The 26,960-nt window shown below is 31.6% G+C and overlaps 2 protein-coding genes and 1 long non-coding RNA gene across 4 annotated transcripts; 1 reads left to right on the forward strand and 2 right to left on the reverse strand.

Moving 5' to 3' along the window:
• Positions 1 to 1,130: 1,130 nt before the first annotated feature.
• On the reverse strand, positions 1,131 to 1,799 carry LOC146538856 (uncharacterized). Its single transcript, XR_014878012.1, has 2 exons — positions 1,731 to 1,799; positions 1,131 to 1,386 (listed from the first exon to the last, which is right to left on the reverse strand). It is a non-coding gene; the product is annotated as an uncharacterized LOC146538856 (long non-coding RNA).
• Positions 1,800 to 4,682: 2,883 nt separating this feature from the next.
• Positions 4,683 to 13,868, forward strand: LOC146538857 (uncharacterized). Of its 2 annotated transcripts, none has more exons than XM_085185276.1 (3): positions 4,683 to 4,810; positions 8,752 to 8,965; positions 10,010 to 13,868. In XM_085185276.1, exons 1-3 carry the CDS (start codon positions 4,808 to 4,810, stop codon positions 10,243 to 10,245), a joined length of 453 nt encoding a protein of 150 aa, XP_085041402.1. In that variant the 5' UTR covers positions 4,683 to 4,807; the 3' UTR covers positions 10,246 to 13,868. The 2 variants fall into 2 exon arrangements, with proteins under 2 accessions (XP_085041402.1, XP_085041403.1); XM_085185277.1 differs by having other exon boundaries at positions 10,013 to 13,868.
• Positions 13,869 to 18,370: 4,502 nt separating this feature from the next.
• LOC146538858 (uncharacterized) lies at positions 18,371 to 26,957 on the reverse strand. The gene is made up of 11 exons (XM_085185275.1): positions 26,626 to 26,957; positions 25,459 to 26,545; positions 23,777 to 23,954; positions 22,530 to 23,137; positions 21,704 to 21,866; positions 21,105 to 21,240; positions 20,567 to 20,669; positions 20,373 to 20,452; positions 19,697 to 19,816; positions 19,058 to 19,178; positions 18,371 to 18,864 (listed from the first exon to the last, which is right to left on the reverse strand). The coding sequence occupies exons 2-11, from the start codon at positions 26,424 to 26,426 to the stop codon at positions 18,672 to 18,674; spliced, it is 2,670 nt and encodes an 889-aa protein (XP_085041401.1). The 5' UTR covers positions 26,427 to 26,545; positions 26,626 to 26,957; the 3' UTR covers positions 18,371 to 18,671.
• Between the last annotated feature and the right edge of the window lie 3 nt (positions 26,958 to 26,960).

Here is a 26,960-nt window from a genome sequence, read left to right on the forward strand (position 1 = left end):
CAAGTTTGGTCAGTAAAATCATTAAATCAAAGTAATATAACTACTTTGATAGATATTAGATAATTACAGTAGGTACCAGGCCAGGAAGGCGCGGGGGCAAAAGCGTGTGAATGTAAACACGACGGTTGTGAGTTCGATTCCCACTCAAATAAAGACGGAAAGAAATATGTAACCTTTTCATATCCCCACTCTCTTAACGAGGCAAAGCGTGGCGTTGAGTTCTGCCGACGGATCGATTTTAATGTTAACGAAGTTTGCATTGTGCGGGAAATAGCATGAAACTAAAAGAAAGATATTTTTAAATTTAAGATTAATGAATAATGGAATTTATTAACAATATTTCCGATATTTACAATGATTATTAAAAAAACAAAAAAATATATTCGTTAAATAATTTTAAATATAATAGAAGGAAAAACATAAGAATTTTCCTTTATTTTCTTTTCTAAGATCTATTCTAAGAAACATACCAACAAACCTTCCCAACCAAAGCCTCAATTCTCTAGTTAACCAATACAAGCAACAAATAGAACGAAGCTCAAGCGTTAGTCACGACATTCAATTGCCACGCTTGTTCCGATTTCTCTAATCAAATTACCATAAATAATAAATATAAATTAGTTTAGGTTGTAATACAATGTCAATCATAATAAATTAAAAAGCTGACACCAGAAACCAAATTATGACTTAAAAATGTGTAAATATTATATTTAATACATATATCACAGATGGAGTGTTTCGGCTTTTTAGTCGCACTTTGTATATATTTTTAGCTATACACTTTTTCCCGCATAATCACCTTCCCGCATTCCCGCAGGGTAAGGGACTAGATACACTCACACCTCCACTTATAATACATGAAATGGGAATCGAACCCTATTAATTTAATTTTAATTTAATATTAATTTAATTTTAATTATATGTAAAGAGACTCGAGATCCTGCAGTACTAACAAAAAAAATAAAATAAAAATAAATAATAATTTAAGAAATTCCGTTCCTATTCTTCTTCTCTCGAAAGCATCTAAAAATTTCATACAGATTCACAGAAATCGAAAATTTAACTATTTTATATATGTATGTATGACTAAATCTAGTGGCTCTTATAAGAAATTAACGAAAACACTACAATATTAAATTATTTAACTTTTAATTAACGTCTCTAAGTACACTTGACATTTCTAAAACTGCTCCAAGAATATAAATATAAAATATTTACAGATACATAATGCCTATCAATACCCTTTCCCTTATTCAAAGCTTTTGTCTTTTAAGATATAATAAGGTATTGCAGGCCAGCTGGTCGCCACCTGGCGCCATCGCTCTCATTGACAGACACAAATGACTGCAACAGCTGCCTTCAATTTGTGATGTAGAGAGGAGGTACCTTTGGGGTTAATGATTTATTTAAATTATATAAGCGGTGTATTAGTAAAACTTGTTATATTCTAACATTTTAAATATGTAAAAAGATAAAGAATGAAGCATTAGATCCTTGAGTGGCGAGTTCCACAACTCAACACGTAACGCCGAAAATTCGATCTAAAGTGGGGGCCAAAATTGTCTTCATGGGAACGGAATATCTTAACACTAGGTTCCCAGGTTCCCTCTGCCTACCTGCTTTGAGATCCTTTTTGCAAGAACAAAGAGAACAGAAAGCATGATGAAGTAAGTATATAAAATTGGTATTATGGACCACGATCAAATAATTATATAAAATTTCCAGTTTACCTTGCATTTTAGTTACGCAGAATTCATATTTAACATGTGCGATAATGATATGAATTATTTAAACATATAGTCCAAGACTAAATGAAATGTATGAATGTTATTTATATTAAATATATAAGCCTTAAGTGGAAACGGTCTGTTTGTTTCTCTAACCAGAATTTAAAGTATATTATTTCGTTTTTGAAAGGTGATACGGCTATCGCATAACGGTAGCAGTATTGGAGGGACTATGATATTTCTCGTTTACTACCGAGGCTTGCGGCACTACCGTGGTTAAATTACGTTCTCATATTCATATTTGTTTTCATATATATTTGCTTTCAAGAACAATACTGAACTTGTAGATCTGCGTAACTTAACGCACTATTTTATTCTGAAGCACAATTACTACATCCTTATTTTCTAAGTATTGACAACTTGTCTATATCTAAAGTGAGTCCTTGATATTTGAAAATATCGCAGTAATTTAAGCTTTTAACTATTGAAATGTCAAGTGTCCACAAGTTTCCATGTGGGCTTTACTCACGGAAGTTAATAAGAAATATACCTACAGGTAATACTTGTATGTATTGCAACATTTCTTACTCAGTCAAGGTTAGTCTCTTTTATGCTGTTACTAACCTGATGAACCTTCACGCTTTATCCCTAGCGGATTAGTCAGAGAGAACGGAGAGCCAAACGCTACGGTCTCTACATACCTCTTTCGCCTCGTCCACTGTCATCAATCATCCGGGGGTGATCCTCATGTGTTTTACGTGACCTTCCTCCAGCATCTTTGATACTGTGCTTTCGAAGGTCAACCGAGGTCTCCCCCTACCTCTACCTAACCTGATAATATAATTAAAACACAAAATGAACTAATTATGTAGCTGGGAAAAGCTTTTTGAGGACAAATAAATCGGTCAAGTGCGAGTGCATAATGTTTACAGTTATTTAAATTTTAAAATAGCAGGTAGCCTTCAATATAGAAACTATTCAATGAATGATTTTATTAATTAGTTCTGTAAATTCATAAAAACGTTCAATGACATTTTTACAATTTGACTTTTAAATCTTATTTAATAATATTCAATTATAAAATTTCAAAAGAACTAACTTAAGGTTAATAAAACTAAACTAAACTAAAGGAAAAAAACTATTTTATGCAAATGAACCCACAATTTTATATATATTTTTTAGATTAAACTTCCTGTTGGCCTACAATACAAATTCATACGGAACCCTTTGTAAGCGAGTCCGCAAATGGGTACTTTTGCAGTAGGTAAGGCTACTCTATTATACATTCATAATGGAACAGAATGCAGTTAAATACAAATAACAAGTTATTAGTTACAAACAGTTTACATAAATTTAAGTATAATTGAGAGGTAAAAATAAATTGTATTATATTTATTAAATTATTATTAAAATCTTATTTCAAAATTCATATTAAAAAATCTACTATTCTTGAAAACAACATTTAATTTTTAATTGAAATATTATTTTCAAGAATGGTATGGTTTGTGGAAAAGGAAAGTGGGGAACGGAGTGCCTTAACACTAGGTTCTCTCAGACCTCCTGTGTGAGGGATACAACGTCGACGAGTCGTCGATATTTTTTACGCTTATATTTCCAGGTGTCGAAGCAAAGCGCGGCGATGAGTTCTGCCACTCAACACGCAATGCCTCCAGAATTCGGCAGAAAGTGGAGAACGGAGTGTATTAACACTAGGTGCCTGTGCCTACCCTGTTGTGTGCGGGATACAGTGTGAAGCTGATTAGATTTCAAAAAGGTTACAAATAAATTGTTTAATTGAACAATAATTGAAAATATATTTTTAAATTTTAATTATCATCAAGACAGTATTTATATTTAGATCAAACTTGTGCGCCGTTGCAAATATTATTTTCGTAACTTTTCGAAAGCTGCATTACACTTTCAAGTAAGTGTATATTATTTTTTTTCGGAGGTCAATCCAGTAACTTAGGATATGATAAAATTTTAATAACGATTTACAAATTTCACACGGGTATTTTATTGAAATAATAATGTGTTCAATTTATACATATTTATTAATAATTGCGTTGCTTTTACGAATGTTTCTTACTTTCGAAATTGTTATACGTTTAATGATTTTTTTTAACACTTCGACAATAAATACCAACTGCTTAAGAAAATAATGAAAGTATTGTTATTAGTTATATAAACTCTAAATTAAAGTAGGTATTTAGTGAAGTTACTATATTGTAGAAGTATTTGTTAGACCACCAAGCCCACTCATGGGACTATTGCAAGAAACGTAAACAGATTGAAATTCTTTATAGTAAAACTTTATATTAACTTAAAAATATGAAAGACTAAATAATAATAAAAATATAAACAGCATAAAAATTACTTTATTTAATTAAAATGTAAACTTAAACTTACTAAATAAGAACTTTCGTCAATTATAAAAATAATTTAATATATTTAGTTTTTACAAATATAGGTAGGATACACGTATAATTATGTATATCACTAGATTTCCATTTCGCCTTAGTTTTAGAGTCACTTTGCAAAAAGGAAACAAGGCAAATGCAAAAAACCTTTCTAAATAACCTATTTAACAGAGAATTGAGGCCGTCGTGGCATAGAGTGTGACTGTTAACGTGACGAAGATTCGATTCCCATTCAAGAAATGAATTATTAACTATGAATATTTTCATTTCTTTGCTCTGCTTCCGCCACTCATACCACCACACGCAATGCCTCGAGAATTTACAATAAAATTTTGGCGAAATGCAGAGAACGGAGAGTCTTAACAGTGGGTTCTACTCTACTATATACATGTTTTATATCATGCTAGTTTTACACAAAGCTTTACATAATATATAACAATATCGTGATAATCTAGCCATTTGACATATAGTTATCCTTTGCCCTATCTATCAATCTATCTTTGTGCTTTAAAGGCTTAAAAACTGTAACACGTTCGACCGGGCAAGTACCGACTAGAAAGTGAAACTTTGAGAGCCACTATAAAAATTGTAGCGACGCGAGCGCACAGTTCAGTCGTTGCGAGCGTGCCTGTCTGCTAGTTGTGAGGTTCCCGGGGCACCATGGTCAGTGTTCTTTATTATATGGATTATTTATATTAATTTAGTGGTAATAGTTTAATTTGTAAGTGATTTTTCTTTTTGTATAAAAGTCTTTTTGGGTTTTGGGGGTTAAATGTTGTATAATCTTTTTCTTTATTGAATAGGGTTCGATTATTATATATGTCAATTTTATTACGACTTAATTATAATGTTAACTTAATATTGTCTAGTTTTTTTTTTATGATCGTGTTAACATAATGAATAATTTCTCGGTTGAATGGATAATATTTATTTGCTAATTTCACGGATTTGCGTAAATATATAGAGCATAAGCATATTAGTTCGGAAGGCCAATGTGTAATTTTTTCACAATAATTCGAACAATGTAATGTCGACCAAATAGTGTAATTAAAAATATTCTTTGTAATCATGTTTGGAATTTTTTTACAATTAGGTAGAATAAAAAAATTCCCACGGCTTGTAAGCTACTATTGAAAAATATTTCAAAACTTTACGTACATTTTGCAGAAATAGGAAATCTCTTTACTTTGTTATGACGTTAAAAATAAATGGTTTAAAATAGAAACCTTAATAATTTTTGCGGTAAATCTTAACAAAATAATTTCTTGAACAATTGATTTTTTTTCTCGAAGAACCCTTGTATTTCACAACAGCCTTGGCCGGCGCTGTAATGCATGAATTCAACAAGTCCAATCTAATTGAACCGAGGCTATATTTACGATAGTGACATTTTTGTTAAAAATTTATTAATTTGTCCTTATTCAAGGGAAATAAGAGGTATATTTTTAATTGATATAAATATGTAGTAAATGCTTATTCTTTTTCTATAATAAAATAAATGATTTTAACAATAATAGTACACTTAATTTAATATTTGTAGAGATTATTTAAGAAAGACAATCTTTATATAATAAAATATCTCTTCCATTCTTTACGAAATTGGCAGACTATTATATAAAACGTAAACTATTATATAGAAAAAAGAAAATATATAAACGTTACACCTTATTGCCAATCGTTTCCGAGGTGCGATTTTCTTTACGTACGTATGTTTTTCTCATAATAATAAATAATGTATGTATGTTTTTTTTTACGCTAGATAGATGTAGGTTCTAAAAATAACTATGAAAATTATTGTATTTTCATCGTATTTCATATCATTACGTGGTTCTTCTTGTGTTTGGTATAGTTTATGGACACAATCTCACTCGAGGGAGTAAATTGTTTTCATTTCTTTTCTTTGATAACAAGACATAGTGGGCTGTTATTATGCTAATCGACCGGAAAGTGGAAAACTTACTGTCTTAAATTTAGGCTTCCTCTGCAATGCAAATCTAGTAATAAGTTTTCTATTATAAAAATCTATCTAAACTAAATGTGCACTTTATTTTTCATCCACTGAAAATAAAAAGTGAAAAGACATGAAAACTTCATTCATCACATGAAAATTTCATGTTTTTAAATATATTTTAAAGTGGTCTGTACTTTTTTCAGTTTTTTCAAAGCTTCAATTTTAATTTTGTTTTTATCTGTTACTTAAAACTAGGCTTATAACTGGCCACAATTATCTCTAGGTATTTCATTCCTAAGTTTTGTATTGCATTTTTCTACATATTAAACTTACCTAATAGCTATTAAAATTATACTATTTTACAATATCTTATTAAAAATTCGTACTTAAATTTTAAAAACCCTTCGTAAATTACAAATACCTAAAGCAATCAGCACGTGGCATAAATTGAGCAAGTAAAAGTGATTTCGTGGCCTTGATTCCGTCGCTGACAACGGAAACGTTACTCTTGTTGTCAGTTAAAAGACAATTGGTCACTGCCCACTGGCATTGGCGCCTTTCACTCACACGGAACCTACGAAGGTTAACGGGATTGGGCTTACTAAATTATATGCTAAATCTCATTTTATGTATTCTGTTGTCCCTTAATTTTATGAAAGAATATATATTTATATAAATGTTGTTTTGGAATAAGATTAATTAGTTATATAAAATTTGGTTAAATTTGACTGAGTCAATTTAGACGCTATCTTGACGTTGTTAGTATGTGTTGAACTGGTCCTCCAATTCCCACGTGAGGTGATATTTATTTACATAGTATTGTTTTACTCATAAAGCGGCGTTGAGTTACGTTGAATTCCGCCATTCATCTGAAGTTCGTGAAGTATCTAGAAGTTCGTGAAAAATGTAATAAACATTAGATATGCCTTACGGTTTAAAACGGAAAATACCATCAAATAATAAAAATAAAAAATATTAACTATGAATTACGCAATCATAATATAAATAAATAATTATAATTCATAAATATTTATCAATAACCAAATCGAGATATTATAAAAGACATTCGTCACGGCCAATATATTACTTTGATTGAGCATTTTTTACCAGCAAATTCGCAATGCTCCATATCCGCTTTACATTTTAAATTGTATCGCATTGTCAAATTCTACCATCCGGTGCTTTTTACTTTCTAAAAAAAACAAGTACTCCTATCGTAAGCGATCTCGGCTACAGCTAACTTCAATCGCCGCTTATGTTACGTAAAATAAATTAACTTTAATTGGATAATGGTACAATTACGTACGTTATAGAGTGTTGACGTTTACGGGAATTATGCAATATTTATTTATTTATATAAATTATTTTTAATATTATATTTTTTATTATCAGAAAAAAAAATAACAGTAAATAACAAATTATTTTTCAAAGGAGCTTTAAAGTAGAAATTACAACGTTTTTAATAACAGTACCTACAACAGATTTTTCAATTATGTAATAAAAGCCATAAATCATCATTCGACACGGTCAGGCCTTATATAAAAACATCTATTTATTTTCAATCTCGCAGTTAAATTGATTTGTATAACGTTTAGTAATAGCCCGCAGATGTGAAAGGGCCGAGTGTTTATATCTCTCGATATCAACATGTGTCGGAAATTTGTACTATCAGTGATGTAAAACAGATATGTTAGTTTCAAATGCTTAACATAAAATTTTACTATGTGTTCTTGATGTTACCCACTACAGAACTAGCTATAAACTTAATGTAGACTGGAAAATAAATCCGGCTCGAAGGACCAAACGCTTATTTTTAGATTTTATATACGCTTATTTTTTGAGGCCAGTCGGGCAGAGGCACAAAATGTGACTGTAAAAACGACTGGTTGTAGGTTCGATCTCTAGTCGAGGAGGTGAAATATTTATTTAAATTTATATTTCCATTTCTTCGCTCTGATGTCGAGGCAAAGCGCAGTGATGTTCTACCACTTAACACGCAATGCCTCCAGAATTCGACAGAAAGTAGAGAACGGAGTGTCTTAACACTAGGTGCCTCTGTCTACCCTGCTGTGTGCGGGATACAGCGTGAAGCTGATTTATATACATTATAGTGCAGATCAATTATAGAAATAGGTAAAGTTTAGTTCTATGTCAGCGCAATTAAATATTCAGTTACACGCACAACGTAACCGGAAAGTGAAACTTTACGTTACCACATCAGCAATAGCAACAACGGCAACGGTTCACGAATTTTCTAAATTATAAAAACAAATATAAAATTGAATGGTTTGAAATGTAAGTATTCATAAGGCTGAATGTTTACAACAATAGTGTCTGTCCGTGTGAGTAAGCTCCAATTACTCGGGTTGCGCAAGCGCAGCGGCCCGCGACCGGCCTTACTACATCTCGTTACTTGTAGTGTACTGACATACTTCAATCACTCTTGGCTCTCTGCATGTACGTTTATGACATGATAAGACACGTTTTACAGCCCATAAGTTTATAACCTCGGCTTAGAGTACGTGTGTTACGTAGCAATGTTATACGTGTTCTTGATATAACAAAGACATTAAAATATTTTGATACATTTTATATTTCTTACTTGGGTTTATATTTACTTAACAAGTATATTAATTGAAATTTTTGTTTACAGCATCTAATAATCCTAGGAACATGCCTTACTCTGGTGTATGCGATGCCCTCCTACATAGCTGTTCCGGCGGATCAAATAGCATTTGTGGATCTCACGGCGTTACGAGCTCGAAGAGTTCCAAGACAAACCCTGGCTCCACCTCCACTCCAGTTACCAGAATCGTTGTATGAAGAGAATTATCAACCGATTCCGTTACAAAACTATCATCAGGGAAGTAAGTAGAGAAAACATTTTACTTAATGCCTAATGAAAATATTCTGTTAGGACATAAAATGAATTAGTTGAGTTATAAATATCTGCTTGGAAATTATGAACTATTTCTAATTCTTAAAATTATACTGCAATGCAATAAAATTAATTAATCAAACGTTCGTATATTTCAAACGAAAGTAACGTAAAATAGATAGTAACTTTTCAACATGACATAGCAACAAGCATTCCACACCAAAAATGCTGCGATAATTTCAAAATTGAAAGTGAAATCACGAAAGGGTAAGTGCTATTGAAGGTCAGTCGTGACTTAATATAACGATTGTACGTAAGTAAGTGCCGTAGAATATCTATCTAAATCTTAGCAAATGTCAAAGAAAGTGGGATAGTCATTTTGCTTGTGCGGCTATCAATCATCGTCGTCCCGGCTGTCACTTTCTCCAATACAAAGGATCGCTTTCTAGCACGGTTGTTTCACATTGAAATAATTGTCGTGGAAATGTTACGGTGTTATATCTTTGTTTATAGCTAATTTAGAAAGAAAATAATATAAATAATTCAAATTTTGTTTTTTAAGTAAATGTTAGATATTTTTTGTTATTCCACCACACGCAATGTGTCCAAACACTATGGGAAAAGAATAGAGAAACCCACCAGTGGAGTAGCGAGCCGCCCCCTAGGCGAACCCTTTTAATTTCATGTGTATTAAATACATATTTCGTAAGACGTTATGCAAACGTCTCGTTTGGCGCAACAGTGGTAGACCACTTTCGATTTATCGCCGACGCAATTACGCTACCTTTGCCACAGCCTTCCGCGAGTAATTTAACTTGAGGTATTTAGAGTTAAGTTGCATGTTTGTAGATTATCTAAATGAAGTAAGACAGCAATTTTGTATTTGTAATGGTGGATTTCCGCCGCGATAAATTTTGTATGGGATTACGTTAAAAAAATTGTATTTAATTAAACAAATATTGTAATTTGAATTGTCGATGTTATTTGTAATTCAGTGATAACATTTTCAATGTTTATTTTTTTATTCTTTTAGCAGTAGCGCTTGCCCCTCCTCCCTTGCCCGAAGCTCCCAGCCGCGTGCAAGTCAGCCCTATACAGGATGAAGCCCCTAGCTCCTCTAATATTGGGGCAGTATCACAATTAGCCGAGAGGCCACCAGACTTTGGAGAATACGTGGATTTCGGAGCACACACCGGCGATAATGGAGCGTTTGGGTGGTACGCAGACTACCCCGTCAACAATCAGGATAGCTCTGGATTTAGAAAATAAACCATATTCGAAGAATCTCATTAATAACGTGGTTTAGGATCATGCATTTGGTGTCTCTTATTTTTCTATAGACTCCAATTTTATAACTTATATAATACCACGTGAAAAATATCTGATTCTTGCCAACAATGTAGGATCAAAATTAATTTGATTTACCAAAGACAGTATTATTTTGATATACTCATTAAGCCGAATTGCCGCACATTTGTTTCAACCGGTTAATTCCGCTAAGCACGTTTTACTTATAAAGTTCCTTGGTTAGTGTTAAGTTGACAAAGTACACTGTGATATAGCACCAGGGTAGTTCAAATTGTTATTTTCTTAATATTTTCACTTATCTTATTCTTGCTTTCACTTACTGCTTGCATCCTTCCTTCCTCTTTCTTCTTTTTTCTTGACATTTCTTTTCTTGACATGCTTTTCTTCTGCCCTTGCTTTACTTTACGCTTTCGCTTATTTTCCTTTTATCATAAACACAATCTACCAATCTATCCTTTTATTCATGTCATATCTTATGCTATATATCTGTTGAACTGTATCTATAATATCTATCTAAAGCAATTTTTAATTGTTACATTAATCTTTATTTCATTTATTACATTATTTTAATTATTTTCTTGTATAACATTAACAGAAAACGTTTTTGTTTACATTGGTTCTTTAAATCTTTACCATTCATTATATCATTTCATTCTTATTCTTTTCTCATACTGTGTTTTTATTTCTGACTTTACATTTTATTCCATATTTTACATTCTCTACAAAATCTTTCTTTACATACTATTAATATAATTCTTCATTTTTCTATTCTTTTATAATACTTTAATATTTCATAATCTTCAATATAGTGGCGGATTTACCAACAAGTTGAATTCGGTGTTTATTTTCAACTTTTCGGAGCAGCAAATATACAAATTAATATTATTTGCTACCTCATAGAATTTAAAATGTGTTAAACATGAAAAGAAGTCTGTGTTTGGCTAATTACTTTATTCTTGGTTGTCATTTATAAACTAAACAGTGTTTCAAACTTCTGTATATTACAATAAAATATATAATCAAATGACCAACGAATCGACTATTCTAGAAGTAAGGTGCGCAAAAATGAAACAACCTATAGCTTGAAAAACCGCCACTGCTTCAATCTATACGTATACTTCTACTTTAGTACTTTCATCCTTTCATACACTTACATACACTCTTCATTCTTACTTGTACAATGTTTATTTTTCATTTACTTAACTATTTCATTTACTTACACATCAAGAAACCATTTATTCTTATTTCATTTATTGTCTTCGTCATTTAGTATTTTTCTCATTTTCTCACAAAAATATGCTTACTTTCTTCTTGAATATACTATCTGCACGCTCTTGTTTTCATTCATTTTCTTTTCTTATTGTTATTTAGTTCTATTTATTGTTTTAAGTAATAAATAAATCTAGATTGATCCTAGATTTGAATTTATCACCTACTATGTTCTCTCTACCTTTTTGCCTTTTACTATATTTATTTCAATTCTTATTCAATGTCTTTCACTTTTTTTTCATACACTTACATACATTTTAATTTATACACATTTTATTTTTAAATTCATCAATTTCTTTAATTTTTATCAGATTATTTTTTACATATTTTATTAACTTTTAATATTTATCTTCAATTTTCTAGTATTCATTCTTTTACTATGTTTTTTCTTTTTTATCTTGATTATTATTATTATTTTCTCTACCCATTCTACACTTTTATATATCTTAATCTGTTTAAACTTCTTAATGTATCATAACGCTTATATACAACCATCTTTTTATTATCAAATCTAAATATATTTTTTTAATTTCACATCGTTACTTTACTTCTTTAATTAATCTTCGATTGTTCTGTTCTTTGGCGTTCCGAACGTGCCAGTTGAGCACTGATCACTTCGCCAATTAGATTTCTTTTCCTTGCCTTCTTTATATTCTCTTATTATCTGATTTCGCTATGATCTTATAAAAAACTGTTTATATTCTTTTCTTATTTTCTATTATCACTTTAACATTTCCTTTTTAATTGTATGTTACAATTAATTAATTCTTATTTTTCACTTTTTATTTTGTGTTTTAATAATTATGTCTTCTTGTTTTACTTCATTCTTTCTTCATTTATTTTTCGTCTTTCCTCTTATTCTTTTTATATTCTAGGTCTGTTTCTTATAAAGCTCTATTTAATCTATATTTCTTGTTATATTTTAAATATCGTCATAACTATTGTACTTTACCTGCATTCTATTGTGAACAATTTTCAAATCAACTTTAAAACTCAAAAAACTTCATTTCTTCATTACCTTCAAACTATACTTTTTTCTATCTCCTTTTTTAATTTCTTGAGTTATATTAATTTATTACGAACATCTTTATTTTATACTATCCTATATTTTCACTATTTATTTGGCCTTCCTTCTCCTATTGCTAACTCTTAAAAAGTTTCCTTTCATTCTTTTTTCTATTTTCAAATGATGTTTTATCCTATGATGTGTGCTACTACTCCTACTACTACTGCTCTTGTATATCTTTCTTCTTATTCTATACTTCTATGAACAAACTTTACTACTCTAATTCTATGTTATTTCTTGACTCTTTCTCATATTAGCTCCTTGTGGTCCTTTTATTTGACACATTTTTTTTAGCTTGAATACACCTTAAATGATGATTCTAAAAAAATATCCATCTCTTCTCAATAATGAAGACTAAAGAAGTATATGACCCTACTGGTGCTTAACTATTATTGAGGAGTCTTAACATGATAATGAAATTTAAAAATATATTAAATTCTAACTCCAAGGCTGTGTATAAAAAATATTTTCATATACTTTGTACTACAATGTTTTGGCGCTTAAAATTTATTAAGTCGCCGGATTATTTTCTAAATATGAACGCATTTTTTCTTTTATTCTTGACTTTTGTTCGTTTAATCTTAACTTTTTTTCTTAATAATGGCAATTTTTTCCTTTATTTTGGCTTTCTTTCGTTGAATCTTGCCTTTTTTCCTTTCTTAGCTACACTATTTTCTGTGCTACTTGCTTTATTTACGTTCTAATTCACTATATCTACTATTATATATGCTTTGTATACATCTAATGCCTATATTTTCTTAATATGTTAAATTTCTTAATGTATTTTAGTTATAGTGTTATCTTATCTTATATTTAGATATATTTTTTGTTTTTCTTTTCTGTTATTTATTAATCGCCTAATGTTTTCTTCTGTTCTGTTTATCTTCTATATTATTATAATTTTTACATTTACTTCTACATATAAAATATTTATTATTTACCATTTTAAAAACATATAAATTATATATGTTTATTACTTTATTTTATTTTACGTTTTATTATTATACATTTTTCTTTTCTTTTCTTCTTTCTTTTTTATGTTTCTCTTATTTTTTTTAATTTATTTTATTTTATGTTCTTATTTTATTTCCCTGTCTAAATCTACTACTTATTAAACCTTATTTTTCTGTTTCTCTATTGTACCTATATAATTATATACATTGGAACTACCTGGTGATTTTTAGAACAAATTAGAATAACGCACAAATCGTTGTTACTTGTTATTGTTATTAAACATTTTGTTTTTATATTTTCTTTTTTTATTTCCCTACTCCTATAAAAATGAGCTTTAAATACATAATAAAAATTGTATAGAATCAACATATATTTTTAAATATTTTTTTTTATAAATGAGGTTGTACAATATAATTAATATATTAACATAACTAATAATTTTAGTATTAAGAATAATAAGCTATTTCTTAAAATTTATGCAAATATTCAGTTTGACACGAACGATTTCTCGAAACCATTTAATCAAGCATAACAAGTAATAAAATCATATACTTAAATGAAAACTCCACAATGATTTTGCTCATTTATTATCATACATTTAACATATATACTTATACAATTATATTTAAAATAGATTTCTTTATTTTATAACAGAGTAATGAATATGCATGTATGAGGTCTATGAGGCCTATGAGGCTACGTACTTTTTCTAATATTATCTAATAAAAAGTCAGACAGTTCCGCCAAGTACATTGTGATCACTAATCATTTTATTACAAGCATGTTATTATTATATGAATATTATACATTAAATACTGGTTACAAGCTTAATAATAATTTATACGTAAAAATTTTGAAATAAGTATCATTTTAGTTTTTCAACTAATTTTATTAGACTAATTTACTGGTTTATAAAAGTAGGTATGGCAGTAATTGAGAGAAAAATATAATCAGAAAATATATTTAATTAGTATTACATGTATATTTTGTTCGATATTTTATTATATTTATATAGTTGTAATAACCTTTATTTAAGTAATGCCCAAAAATAATAGCGATGTCAAATGAGGGTAGTTGCAATATTTTAATTAAAAAATTTTTTTTTTACATGTTAAAGGATTTTATGAATAACAAATGTTATTATTTTGTTATTATGTTTTAGTCAATATTATAAAAAAAGTTTTTTTTTTAATTTTAAATCTCCATTTGTACATGATTATAACAATTATGAAATAATATTTTTGCACATTTTTGCTTACAACAACAATATTTAAGTCACACATACGCAAGCCAATGTTTGGCACTAGTATTTGAACACTGTTTTTTTGATTAGGCAATTTCCAAACATCTATTACTTTACAATTTTTGTATTAATTAAGTATTTGTACTACACAATTGTAATTATAAATTACATTTATTTTTATGCTTTTAATAATATTTAGTTAAAAATGCAACTTATTATATTTCTAAGAGTAAACGGCTAAAGGTTTATCTGACATTTTTTTAAGGTAGTACAACGACGAACTGGCTTAAACTAAAGATATTTCTAAGAGTCGACTAAAGGTTTATCTGACATTTTTTTAAGGTCGTACAACGCCGAACTGGCTTAAACTAAAGTAGCCTTTTGAATTAATCTATGATTTTTTTTGTTTTTATGGATATTTCAGAAAATATTTCTCAGATATTGTTAATTGTTTTATTCTAGGTAATTTAATAAAAAATAAATAGCATAAATAAAATATAAAAAATATAACATGACATTGTGCTAAATTATCTCACTCAGCGGTAAATTAAAATCACAGCATTTTATACAGAAAATAAAGGTTTTCTTAGCCATTCCGAATCTTACACCCTACGTCTTATCGATATGCTACTCCTAGTTACGTGCAAGTACTTTCAAGAAATAAATATACCTATTTTTTATTATTCATACTTAACAAAATTAAATACATATAAGTATGTACATATTTTTACTTTTTTTGCATCATTTAAACAATAATACTGTTAAGACAGAGGCCATCGTGGCGCAATGTGAACAGCTTATAACTATAAACCCTATGATTGTGGGCCAATGCTGGGCCACTTGTGCGCTTGTAATGAAATTTTTATTTTTAAATTCACGTTTTGCCCCGTAAAACACTCAAAACAACAAACATGTCAAAGTTCCATTTGGGCCGATTCGGTGACATAGTTGTTGTTGAGTGGCGGAACACAACGCTACACTTTCAAGTTTGGGGAAAATAAAAATACATTCGCTGTAGTAGGATCATATAACTACTATCACGTTTCCAATCAGCGGCTATCCCATTGGGCCTCATCATACACTCTTTAATAGGGTCTCAATAATCTAGTAATTATTATTAAAAAATTAAATTCAATCATAGCAAATAGTAAAAAATAACAAAAAATAGCTAAAACTTTATTAATACCCAATATCTGTAGAAAGTACTTGCGTGTAACTATCCCTTTCCCGTACACACTATAGAAAGTCAAGAATATAAGACTAATAAGACACTTTCGATTTTCATCAATTCCCATCTGTTCAGAAATATTTTTGGAAGCAAAATGTTGCATAAATAAAAAAAAATATTTATTGAAAATTGTTACCAATTTCATATTTTTTGACAGTTGCAAATGTCACTTTTTAAAGGGTATTTTTTATATTTTGTTAATTTTATCATATTTTCATACTAACATATAGAAGTAATTATTAAGTTATAATATTACACTATACATCAACACTATGGAGTGCAAAGATAAAGTGATTCTATTATGAAAGTGTCGCGGGAAGCACATCTTAAATAATATTTCACAAAAAAATACCGACTTCTTCAATTTTAACCGGACCCCATAATAAGAACCTAGCCAAACTTTCATCAAACCCTTAAAGTGTATCCTTTCCAATAAAAAAAGAATCGTCGAAATCTGTTGGCGGAATATTGAATTATTCGTCCATTTGTCGCGCACATACTTTATTAATGAAAATTTAAGACAGAGATAATGGTACCCATGAGAAAATCATGTGATTTTCTCATGGGTACCATTATCAGAAATGAACCAAATTAATATGCGACCCCGGGAAGCACTAGCTTTCAAATAAAAAAAAATCATAAAAATCGGTACACCCAGTCGAATTGATAACCTCCTCCGATATTACGTTAAAAAGACACTAAGAGAAACTCGTTTTCTAAAATCATTTTGGTATCAGTATCTAATATTATATAACATTTACATAAAATACATGTAGTATTTTAATAAACCAGACAAATTACATTTAAAATCTCAATAATTTTGGCATCAACCTTCTACTTTATATAAATACTACAAAAAAATCTATTAGTTTTAGAAATGTAGGTGTGTGGCTTTGTATAATGCATATATTTTAGTTTTACATAACTATTTCTATTTTTTACCTCTGCCCTCCATAGCTAAACACTAAACCCTCTATTAAGAAACTTACACATAGATAAATACATTTAATAATTTACATACAATTCCGAATTTCAAAATTCTACTTCCAATACAATTCCTTCGGCCGATTTTGTTCCTTTAATTTGTTAAACATAGGAATCGATTTATGTGGTTTTCAAAACTCTATACATAAATCGATTTGTGCAGAACTCTTGTGTTTTACGATTCCAAATCGATATCTTCCTTGCCTAAATATTAAGTCTCAATTTAAACACTTTAAATTTAACATCTTTACCATAAAATGTTAAAAATACAACATTTCTTTTGGTTATAAGAATTAAATTTGTATTTGTAACGCCTAATAAAAGTCGATAGGAGAGATACATTTTAAACGATTATCCTAACGATTAATGCACGATAATAAATACAACATCCGAAAATACACTTTGCACTACTCAGCTAACTAAATGATATGACATTTCACGAATGGATATTACGTAGAAAGTCATGTTTTTCTTGACACCAAGATAACTAACTGTAAAAAAATTGCGATAGACAAGAAAAATGTTCAAAAACCTCCAAAATATAAACCGTACGAGTAAAATGAAAAGAGCACCATAATTTAGAAAAGTGAGCATTTGAAAATTGTTATAAATATAAATTACATACTAAAGAGTAGATACATATTATTTGGATATTAAAAATCGACAATAGTTGTTTTTCTTTATCCCTTATAACCTTTATATTTAAGCGAATATGAAGGAAAGAGAAGAAAGATGTAAGATTTGCTTATTTTTCAATGTTATGCCAGCAAATCTTTAATTTAGGAGTAAAAGGCGTATATTACACACATACTATGTATATAATTAGCCTATGTAACATTGAACACTCAAGTTATTTTCAACTTTAAAATTCTATACATAAAGTTCAAATTTCATCTACTAATATTCAAAATTTTAATAAACGCATTTAAAGTCCATTTTTGCAAAAAGCTTATTTTATTCATAATGACTAAAATATTAATCACAAAATCCACTACATAGTTATAAAGAATTAATGTATGTATATATATTATATACAAAAATTTTAGTACAAACATTACGAAGCGAACATTACGGATGATTGCTATCAAAAATAAATTTCAACGTTGTCATTTAGCGCCATTTTTTAGATATTGAAACAATTGTTCACAGATTCGTACATATTATGAAGATTTAAAACATAAATTCCAGAAACTTCGAGAACATTTACAAGTTACAGCATATTAATTAGGCCACTCTACATCAATAAACATATGAAGGGAACACCATGAAAACATCAAATTCGAGACATATAATAAAAATGATTGATCATCCAAGAAGTAAGCTCCCGCAGGTAAAATCCATACTCTCGTAATTCCACAACAAGTTGGATCTTTGGAAATCTGAATTCAATCCATCTCCGGGATTTCCGAATAAAATATCAACTTTAGATTGAAAACAATTAAGTCTTTCGAACCATATTAAGAAAATAATTATACATCTAAAAGCCGACTCCTGAGTTGGAAAAAATGGAATTCTGGAAAAAAATAGCCATTCAAATAACAGTAAACAGTGGTAAGTACCTTCTTATATACCTGGGAAGCCCCAAGTATGATGTTAGGCTCAAAAGATGAATTTTGGGCCTTCGAGCCAAACCCAAAAACAATCTAATTAGCCCACGCCATTACAACTTTAGAGAAGGGTACAAAAAGAGCGGTGAACTGTGGAGGTGTTAAGAAGTACCTCCTGGTGTTATATGTGCCGTCGTTGCGGGGAAGTCCTGGGTATTGTGCAAGGCGGAACTCCGCACCCACTACTGTTGTGGAATTGGCCGCTGTACCACCGGCAAGGCCGACGTATCTGAGGAAATAATACGAGAAAAATAATTAAATTAAATGTACTAATGTTGTACTAATTTTTTTTTTTTTCCGCTTCATGTTGTATCCCGCACGAAGTTAGGTAGGTACAGGGAGTCTAGTGTCACACCGCTCCCCACTTTCCGCCGAAGGAAGTGGAAGGTACTATAGATATACAGACATATATATTTTTTTACCTGACACGTCCAATAGCCAATCTTCCTTGTGGTGTTATAATCTTAACCGCGTGTCCCAACCGCAGTTGCCGCGCCTCCGCCGGTATATACGGCTGACCGGTTTGCGAAGTGGGGTAGTCCGCTGAAACGATTAAATTTAGGTATTATTTAAATAATACTTATAAATAGTAGTTTTACAAGTAAATAATATTTATGATGGATAGGTGATCTGTTGTCAGATTGATTTAGCTTCACGCTGTATCCCGCATGTAGCAGGGCCCGCAGAGGGAGGGAACCTAGTCTTAAAACATTCCTTTCCCCACGCACCGCTCAATTCGAGATATTGTGCATACGTGCATAAACCTTAAGGCCGCGCTTTGTTTTTTTAACAGAGCAAGGATATGAAAATAGTTCATTTCCACAAATGGGAATAGAATTCATAACCATCTTGTTTATACTCAGATGGTTGTAATGCAATTTTGAAATTACGTGTATGATGACTTTATGGCCGTTTTACAGAGCCTTTTGAGAAAAGAAAAAACAAAATTACTTAATAATAAATTACAATGGAAGTAACGATTGAAAAAAAAATAACAACAACAACTAACTAAGAAAAATAAAGAAATCTTCCCTAAAAAACCATTCAATTACAATACTAACTATCCAACGAAGTAGACCTCAGATTGTCTATGGATCGACGCAAGTACACTTCCGTGTCCCGCAACAGTTCGTCTGTATCGTCGTTACGTACATCAGGTAACGATCCACGCCATGGTGCACCTAAAAGAAAAAAAAACATAATTTACACCTATTTTTTATATTTTTTAGCTTAACGCTGTATACCGTTTACTTCGTTCCCCATACATTGCTAACTAACTTTTGAGTATTGCGTATCGAGTGGCGGAATTCAACGTCGTGTTTTGTATTATTACAAAAGCAAGGAAGCAAAAATAGCTCGGAAATAATTTATTCCGTAAGGTTAGAATCGAATCCATAACTGTAGCGTCTATAGTCAGATACTGAAAAGTAAAACAAAAACACTTGATCACATAAAAAAAGTAAAAAGAAAAAAATCAATCCAATATTTGAGAAATATCAAGACTAATAACTTTGCCTCGACACTAGAGCGAATAAATTAAAATATTAAATATGTCATTTCCTCGAAGCGTTTACAGACGCAAACTTATGCCTCTGCCCCACGACTAGCCTCAATTGGTTTTTAAAATTATATTATTATTAGAAACCGGAAGTATTACAGATAAGTAAATTAATAAGTATGTGGTTAATAATTACCGCCGGCGGCTCGCTAGTAAAGAAATAATTATACGTATTATACCTTTAATTGCGTGCATATTAGTTTGCGTAGTCCAATCATTGCTTCTGTCGACGCTGAGACACGGCGAGCGGTAACGATAGCTGAAACAAAAAAAAATATAATTATATAAAATTAATTGTAGCCCACAGCTTCGTCTTCGGGGACTATAAAACTTAAAATCCCGATTTTCCTTTTATATGTAGAAAGAAATTTACCGAGATGGAGATTGCGAAGGGTCCTGCGAAGTGGATGGTTGTCGACGTTGAGTCCAAAGTGGTTCTGCTGATCTAGACAGTTCTGGTACCATCGATGTGAAACCTGGAAATGAAATATAATTATTGTGTTATATTGACGCCGTCGTGATGCAGTGGCACTGTAATTGCGGCGCACGTGGATCCGATTCAAAGTCGATGCAACTTATTTTCATATCATCGCTCTGGTAAGAAGATAAGGCGCGGCGTTCGATCCTACTTTGCCTACCCAACTATGCGGGGTAGATAGTAAAACTTGAAAAATACCTATAAATATAACTAATCAATGATATATACGTAGAAATAAAAATGGCATCTTAAGATCGATCTCAGACTTGAGAGGAGTTTATAATACTCGTATCGCTTCAACAGGTCGTGGTGTCAGACGCACGTCAGATATTGTCAGGCTCTGTCACGCGTTATGGGAACATCGACATTACAGTCGATAAAGCGTTGTCATCAGTCATTTGTAAATGGGATAATAACTAAGTCCTATACGTACCGATATCGCTTAGCAGTACTCTCCTTGCTTCATCAGAGCGTCGTGGAGCGGGACGCGCGTCAGGGACGGTCAGGCGTCGAGCGTTTGCGACGCGTTGTGGAAGCGTCGGTATTATTGTTGGTGGAGGAGCGCCTATCTTTGGTAATCAAGAAATTTCACCAGTTTAGGTTATGTTTACTAAGAATAAATAAGTTTTACTAAGAATTTATAATTTTAATCGTTTATAATAGCGTTATAGTATGCGGTTTTTGCTCTTCACACTGTAGATCAAATGTCAGACGCTAGCCACTTAGCGTTTTCTATGATTGCTTTCTATTTGCTTTCTATATGATTCTTTCTTGATTTACGATTATCAGCCCATAGGCTGATAATCGTAAATATAAAAGAAAAAAGAAATATGATTTGGCGAAAGAAGGAAGGACTAAAATCGAATGAGTTTAGTTTACAATTTTTTGAACGGAGATGTGAACCTGAAATGACTTTACAAAACAGATAGAAAAAAGTAGGACAACATATAAATAATATTAAATGTCTCGAAACAGTTTTCCAAAAATCCGTTACTTATCATGCTAGTAGCATAATTATATACATTTAAATACCTTATACGCCAAATATCCATCAGATGTCCATCTAGGTGGTAAAGCGGAGACGTCGGTCTGCGCGGAATTCTCGCGTCGGGGGGCGAAGCCCTGGTACAAAACGGGACGAGGACGACCCGTTGATTTGTACCCAGATCGTACTCCAGGGCGAGTTAATGGTGGCCTGAAAATATGAAATTTCGAAATTTTGAAACACACTTCATCCGCCGTTCATTCCAGTTCGTTCTTGCCGCATTTGAGTCATTGTGTATTAATTGACGGAACTTAACACCGCGTTCCGTCTTGCTGAAGTAGAAATAAACATAATCCATTTCTCTGGGTAGAAATAGAATTGACGACCATCGCGTGTATAATCAGACACTGTCCAACTGAACCATAGTAATCATAAGGTTACATTTTTTTTTATCATGGAGTTAAATTGAACTTACGGAACGCGTTAACAATTGTAGAGACGGATATCTAACTGTACATGATTACTATGGCCGTAAATCCCTTTCGATTTCCCCTCAACCCCAACTCGAGGAATTATATTCAAGCATTCAAATATAGATCTACAATTTAAGTATACTAAATGTTAGTGAGGTTGGAATCTTAAGATATCCTCTCTAAATCAGTTATCATATTAATATGCTAACCATTCAACAGAAAACATGCAAGAATTAAAGAAAGATCATGAAAATTTAAAAAGCGTTTCTTTGATACAACTGAAATAAAGGTATTAACATTAAAATTAATGCAATTAGTCGCCATTTTTAAAACTACCGTTCATAAATGTAACAAGTTTAATAACAGATGAGTTACCATTTAATGGAACGTGATACATTACCTGTACTGAAACGGATTAGGGCACGTATTTCTCCTGACATTCAAATTACTTGCAAGATCATCTTCAGAGATGCCACACTTCGATATATCAGTTTCCGCGAACACCGAGAACCTGTGACCCATCCTCGTTCTATGAAAGCTATCTACACTTTCTTCTCTGTGTAGCACATCGAAACTAGAGCCAAGTTCATAACTCGACGATTTAGTATTGTCAAAGCTTAAACCTCTGTTATAATCGCAAGTCAAGCTGTCAGAGCTATCCAGTCTCCTTGTACTTGCATTCGGACTTTTTCTGTATAACATATTATCTGATTTGTTATCATAACTCTTTAGAATTCCTCTTCCAGGCAAGTCTAAAGTGCCTTTTTCATTAAAGCCGACATGTTTTATTTCTTTATCATTAGGAAGAGACACTCTTTTCATTCTCAGTGATGGTTCATTTATGCATGGATTATTTTCTTGGTTCTCTTTTCTGCCGCTGTTAGTTTTACTACCCGGTTGGAAATCAGGGTCTAACGTGTGGAATTTAATCAAAACGGGCGTAGAGTGTGTGGTTGATCCGGAAGGTGGCGTCCAATGATCGGTTTCTCGTATTGACACGAGATCCTCCTGTAATTGTTTTGAAAGATAATAATTTTTAACTAAAGAGTTGTTAGTTTCAGTAACGAAAAAAATACTATTTTTAAGTATCTTAAACAGACGTTTTAAAAATATGATTGAGAACATTCGTAGATCTAACCCACAACAAGACAATCACACTATTTTCGTACTGTTCAACAGAAAATCCAGAATTGTTGAAACAATACTGGCATTCCAAGCTGAAAATTTACTGCTTGAACAAATTGGAGCGATACATGGCTACTCGAATACGATACTGATGTGACGTTCACACGCAATCAGACATGAACAAAATCTATTATACTGTGTTTGTAAATTGCTCTCTATAATTTTATCAACCCTTTATCGTGATTTTGAGTGATAATAGAAACTTCGTCAAACAAAACGTTTTAAAGTAAAGCTTTTAAATGGAAAGAAAACATTATTGGAATATTTATGTTTTAGTCATTCAATACTCGAATTTGAAAAGTATGTTGTTATACTTTAAATATACGCATATAAATAAGTATATGTACTTAAGTTAATAAGCTTTTCGTTCACGTTTTTCATTCCCAATGCATAAATCCACGACCACCTACCTATCTATAAAAAGAAAATGCATGATAAGAAAATCTATAAAATAGTAGTCACCTGCAAATTGCTCATATCCTTTGACTCATCCGTAGTGAATATAAGTTCTATATCGTCGACTTCCTCGGACTCGTTGCCGCTAGCGTTTTCCTGATCTAGTTTGTCATCGGGCGCAGTGTTTTGCTCTAATGGAGTAGTTCCTTCGGAGAAAACTGAATTGTCACCTTCAGACATCGACCTGAATGCGAATGCGAATATTAGTTGAAAAAAACACTATTCAATAGCTATTATATATAAAGTGCAGCGTTAAGTTCCGCCACTTAACATGCAATCCCACAAAAAGTGGACGTAAAGTGGGGAACTTAGTGTCATAAACCTAGATTCCCTCTGCCAACCCTACTACATGCGGGATACGACGTGAAACTGTAAAAAAAGCTATTATCTTTATAACTAATTAAAATTTGGAAATACAATATTAGGAAGTACACTTTTGTTTAACTTCAATAAAGAGTTTGAAATTGGAATTTATCGTATAATGAACACACGATATAGAATTATAGACCAAAGAGATTTTTTACAGTATTTCATTTTCTACGGAAAAAATTATACAATAAAAAAAGTATGTTTTGCCACTGGACAAATTAAAAATAAAATAAAAATGTAGTCCTCTCCTAGTTATTCCGTTCAGTGGCGCGTAAAAACGCTCCCTATTAGGTCTATCCTTAACAGCATAAAATTGACACACATAAATGAACATAAAAGTCTGAAATAAATTTATAGTCAATTTTCTATCGTCACAAGAAAATATTTAGGGCCAGTCGTGGCGCAAGTGGTGGGTTCGATTCTCGAGGAAATAATAATTTTAATTTCTCCGATTTGGTAGGTTTCCACAACAAACAATGTCTCGAATTTGGAAAAGAATAGCGACTTTACATGTGAAGACAGTCAGTGTGAAGCTGAAGAAGAAATTTCACACTATTTCCCCCACAACGCCGGGCAAGCAGAGGGAACATCGGAACCTAGTCTTAAGACACTTCGTTCTCATTAAACCTTTTCCTACTTTCCGCCGAATTATGGAGGTACTGCGTGTTAAGTGTCGAAACTCAATGGCGCGTTTTGCCTCGTTACCAGAGCAAGGAAATATTAAATATTTAATTTCCTTGAGTGGGAATCGAACCCACGACCTGTCGCGGTAAAAATCGCACGCTCGTGCCCCCTATGCCACGCTGGCCTCTACAACAAAAATATTTTGAAAGTTACTGTTGGCGCAAAAACGGAGATTTTTTATTTTTATAAATTCTGTCCGGAAATTGTTTCCCAGGAGTCAATCATGAAAAAAATTAAAAAAATAATAAGATACTAAAATTGTATTATTTTTTAAATTTAAATTTTAAATAACGTTTTTAATATAGTAGAGTAGAGTTATTAAAATGCTTCACGCAGAATCACGCATACAGCAAAGTAGGCAAGTTAAGACACTTCGCTCCTCACTTTCACCCGAATTTATATTCTTAGGATAAAAATTATTTAGAAACGTTAAAAAAATAACTTAACGAATAAAAAAATAAAGTCAAGGGACACGAACCCTTCATGGAAATGGTTCAACGGTTGAACTTCAACCTATCTACCCAACATATACGTGAATTTGCGTTACAATTTCGTATTATTAATTATTACGCGTATTATTTACACTATTGTGAATTAAATTAATATATTAAGTGTATTGCTTAATGTAAACTTACTTTAAACTTAAGTTATCCACGTCGAGGTTCATGGTTTCTTTCCGCCTCGTCCTCTCGTAGGTGTCTTGAAGCACTAAACTGTCTTCCGACGTTATACGAACCTGAACATCGAACTTATCAGTTTTAGATTTGACCTCCGTTTCATTCGGCACTGCCATTTTAATGTTCTCAGAAGACACTGATTTTATATTAATCTTATCACCTTTGGGATTTTCGAAGTTATCGAAATGTTCTTTATGTTCTTCGAAGCTGATATCTGTTTTTTTGGAATCACTAGATTTTTCCGTTTTTACCTTCTTTTCGTCGGTAATAGAGTCACTATCGGAAGTAGTGCTGGATAAAACACTGCCTTCTTTCAAAGTCTTTACTTTGATTCTCACGTCGAATTTGGATAATAATTCTAATTTTGTTTTAAAACTTGGAATGTTATCTTCTTTCTCTTCTTTAGAGATACTTTGATTTAGAGGATCGTCTATGATTGGGCTGCTAGTAGCATTGGGCAAGCTGTCTGAAATAATGGACTCGGACTTCGATTCCTCGAGAATTTCCTCCAATTTCTCCGTCGATCTGTTTTTGTATTCCGAAAAATCAGAATCTAAGCTCTCAGTTGCATTATCAGTAGTAGCTGTCTTTATCAAAATTTCACTGGCGAAACTTTCTTCAATATTACCTACTTTTGGGCTATATAAATGGTCTAAATTAGTATTCCGATTATTATCATCACCCACTACAACGTCAGAGTCAATTATTTTTCTACGTAATATATGATTTTCCAATGTCAATTTTTCTATAATATCCGTATATTCTATGCAACGCGAATGCTCTTGGTATTTTTCTTTCAATTCCTTAAGTTCATTCTTAGATATTTCAAGCGCGGTTCTCAGCGACACTACTGTTTGATGTAGCGATCTTACAGTGTCCAAGTGCATAGTCCCATTAGGGACTGCCTCCAACCTACCGTTGTCCATTCCACCTTGTTACCTTCATTCCATCCAATATTCAACATCCCATACATGACTGTTGCTATTTCAGTTACACTTCAATGCACAATCACTGGTTGCTCCATTGTTGAAAAATGTTATCATCCCTTAAAATTATTTTTTATTTGTATAAAAGTAAATTATAGTTTGAATAAAATAATAGCTTCAATTAAGACACAAAACTCACCGTCCAACCATTTCGTTATAGAAACGAGCACGCATAGTGACTTCGCCGCGCATTTTTAGATCCCTATCGAATTACTGGCTCATAGATTTCACGTAAAGGGATACGAGGGATGTGCAATCGATAAAGCGGCTTGCTACGCGGGCAATTAAGCTTTTAAAGCCCTCAAACTTTGCTTGGGGCGAAGCTCAACTGGCACGATTTACTGATAAACACTTTAAACACGTAAAGAAGTAATTAAGTCAGGATATTATCTCGGTCGTTTTGACAAGGTTGAGCGACCTACCTATACCATTGTATACTTGGAAAGTCTCCCAATTCACTCCTTGTAAACAAAT

Source organism: Heliconius melpomene, chromosome 5, assembly GCF_056956725.1.
Source record: "Heliconius melpomene rosina isolate 202511_hmr_F chromosome 5, ASM5695672v1, whole genome shotgun sequence".
NCBI classification, from domain to species: domain Eukaryota; kingdom Metazoa; phylum Arthropoda; class Insecta; order Lepidoptera; family Nymphalidae; genus Heliconius; species Heliconius melpomene.

Excerpts from the sequence above, each read along its gene's own strand:
- LOC146538857 (XM_085185276.1), top strand. Across the intron at positions 8,966-10,009 it reads ACAAAACTATCATCAGGGAA|CAGTAGCGCTTGCCCCTCCT; the intron begins GTAAGTAGAGAA and ends TTATTCTTTTAG.
- LOC146538858 (XM_085185275.1), bottom strand. The coding sequence starts at position 26,426 with ATGGACAACGGTAGGTTGGAGGCAGTCCCTAATGGGACTATGCACTTG. Across the intron at positions 23,138-23,776 it reads AGGATATGAGCAATTTGCAG|GAGGATCTCGTGTCAATACG; the intron begins GTGACTACTATT and ends AAACAATTACAG. Across the intron at positions 21,241-21,703 it reads ATGGATATTTGGCGTATAAG|ATAGGCGCTCCTCCACCAAC; the intron begins GTATTTAAATGT and ends TGATTACCAAAG.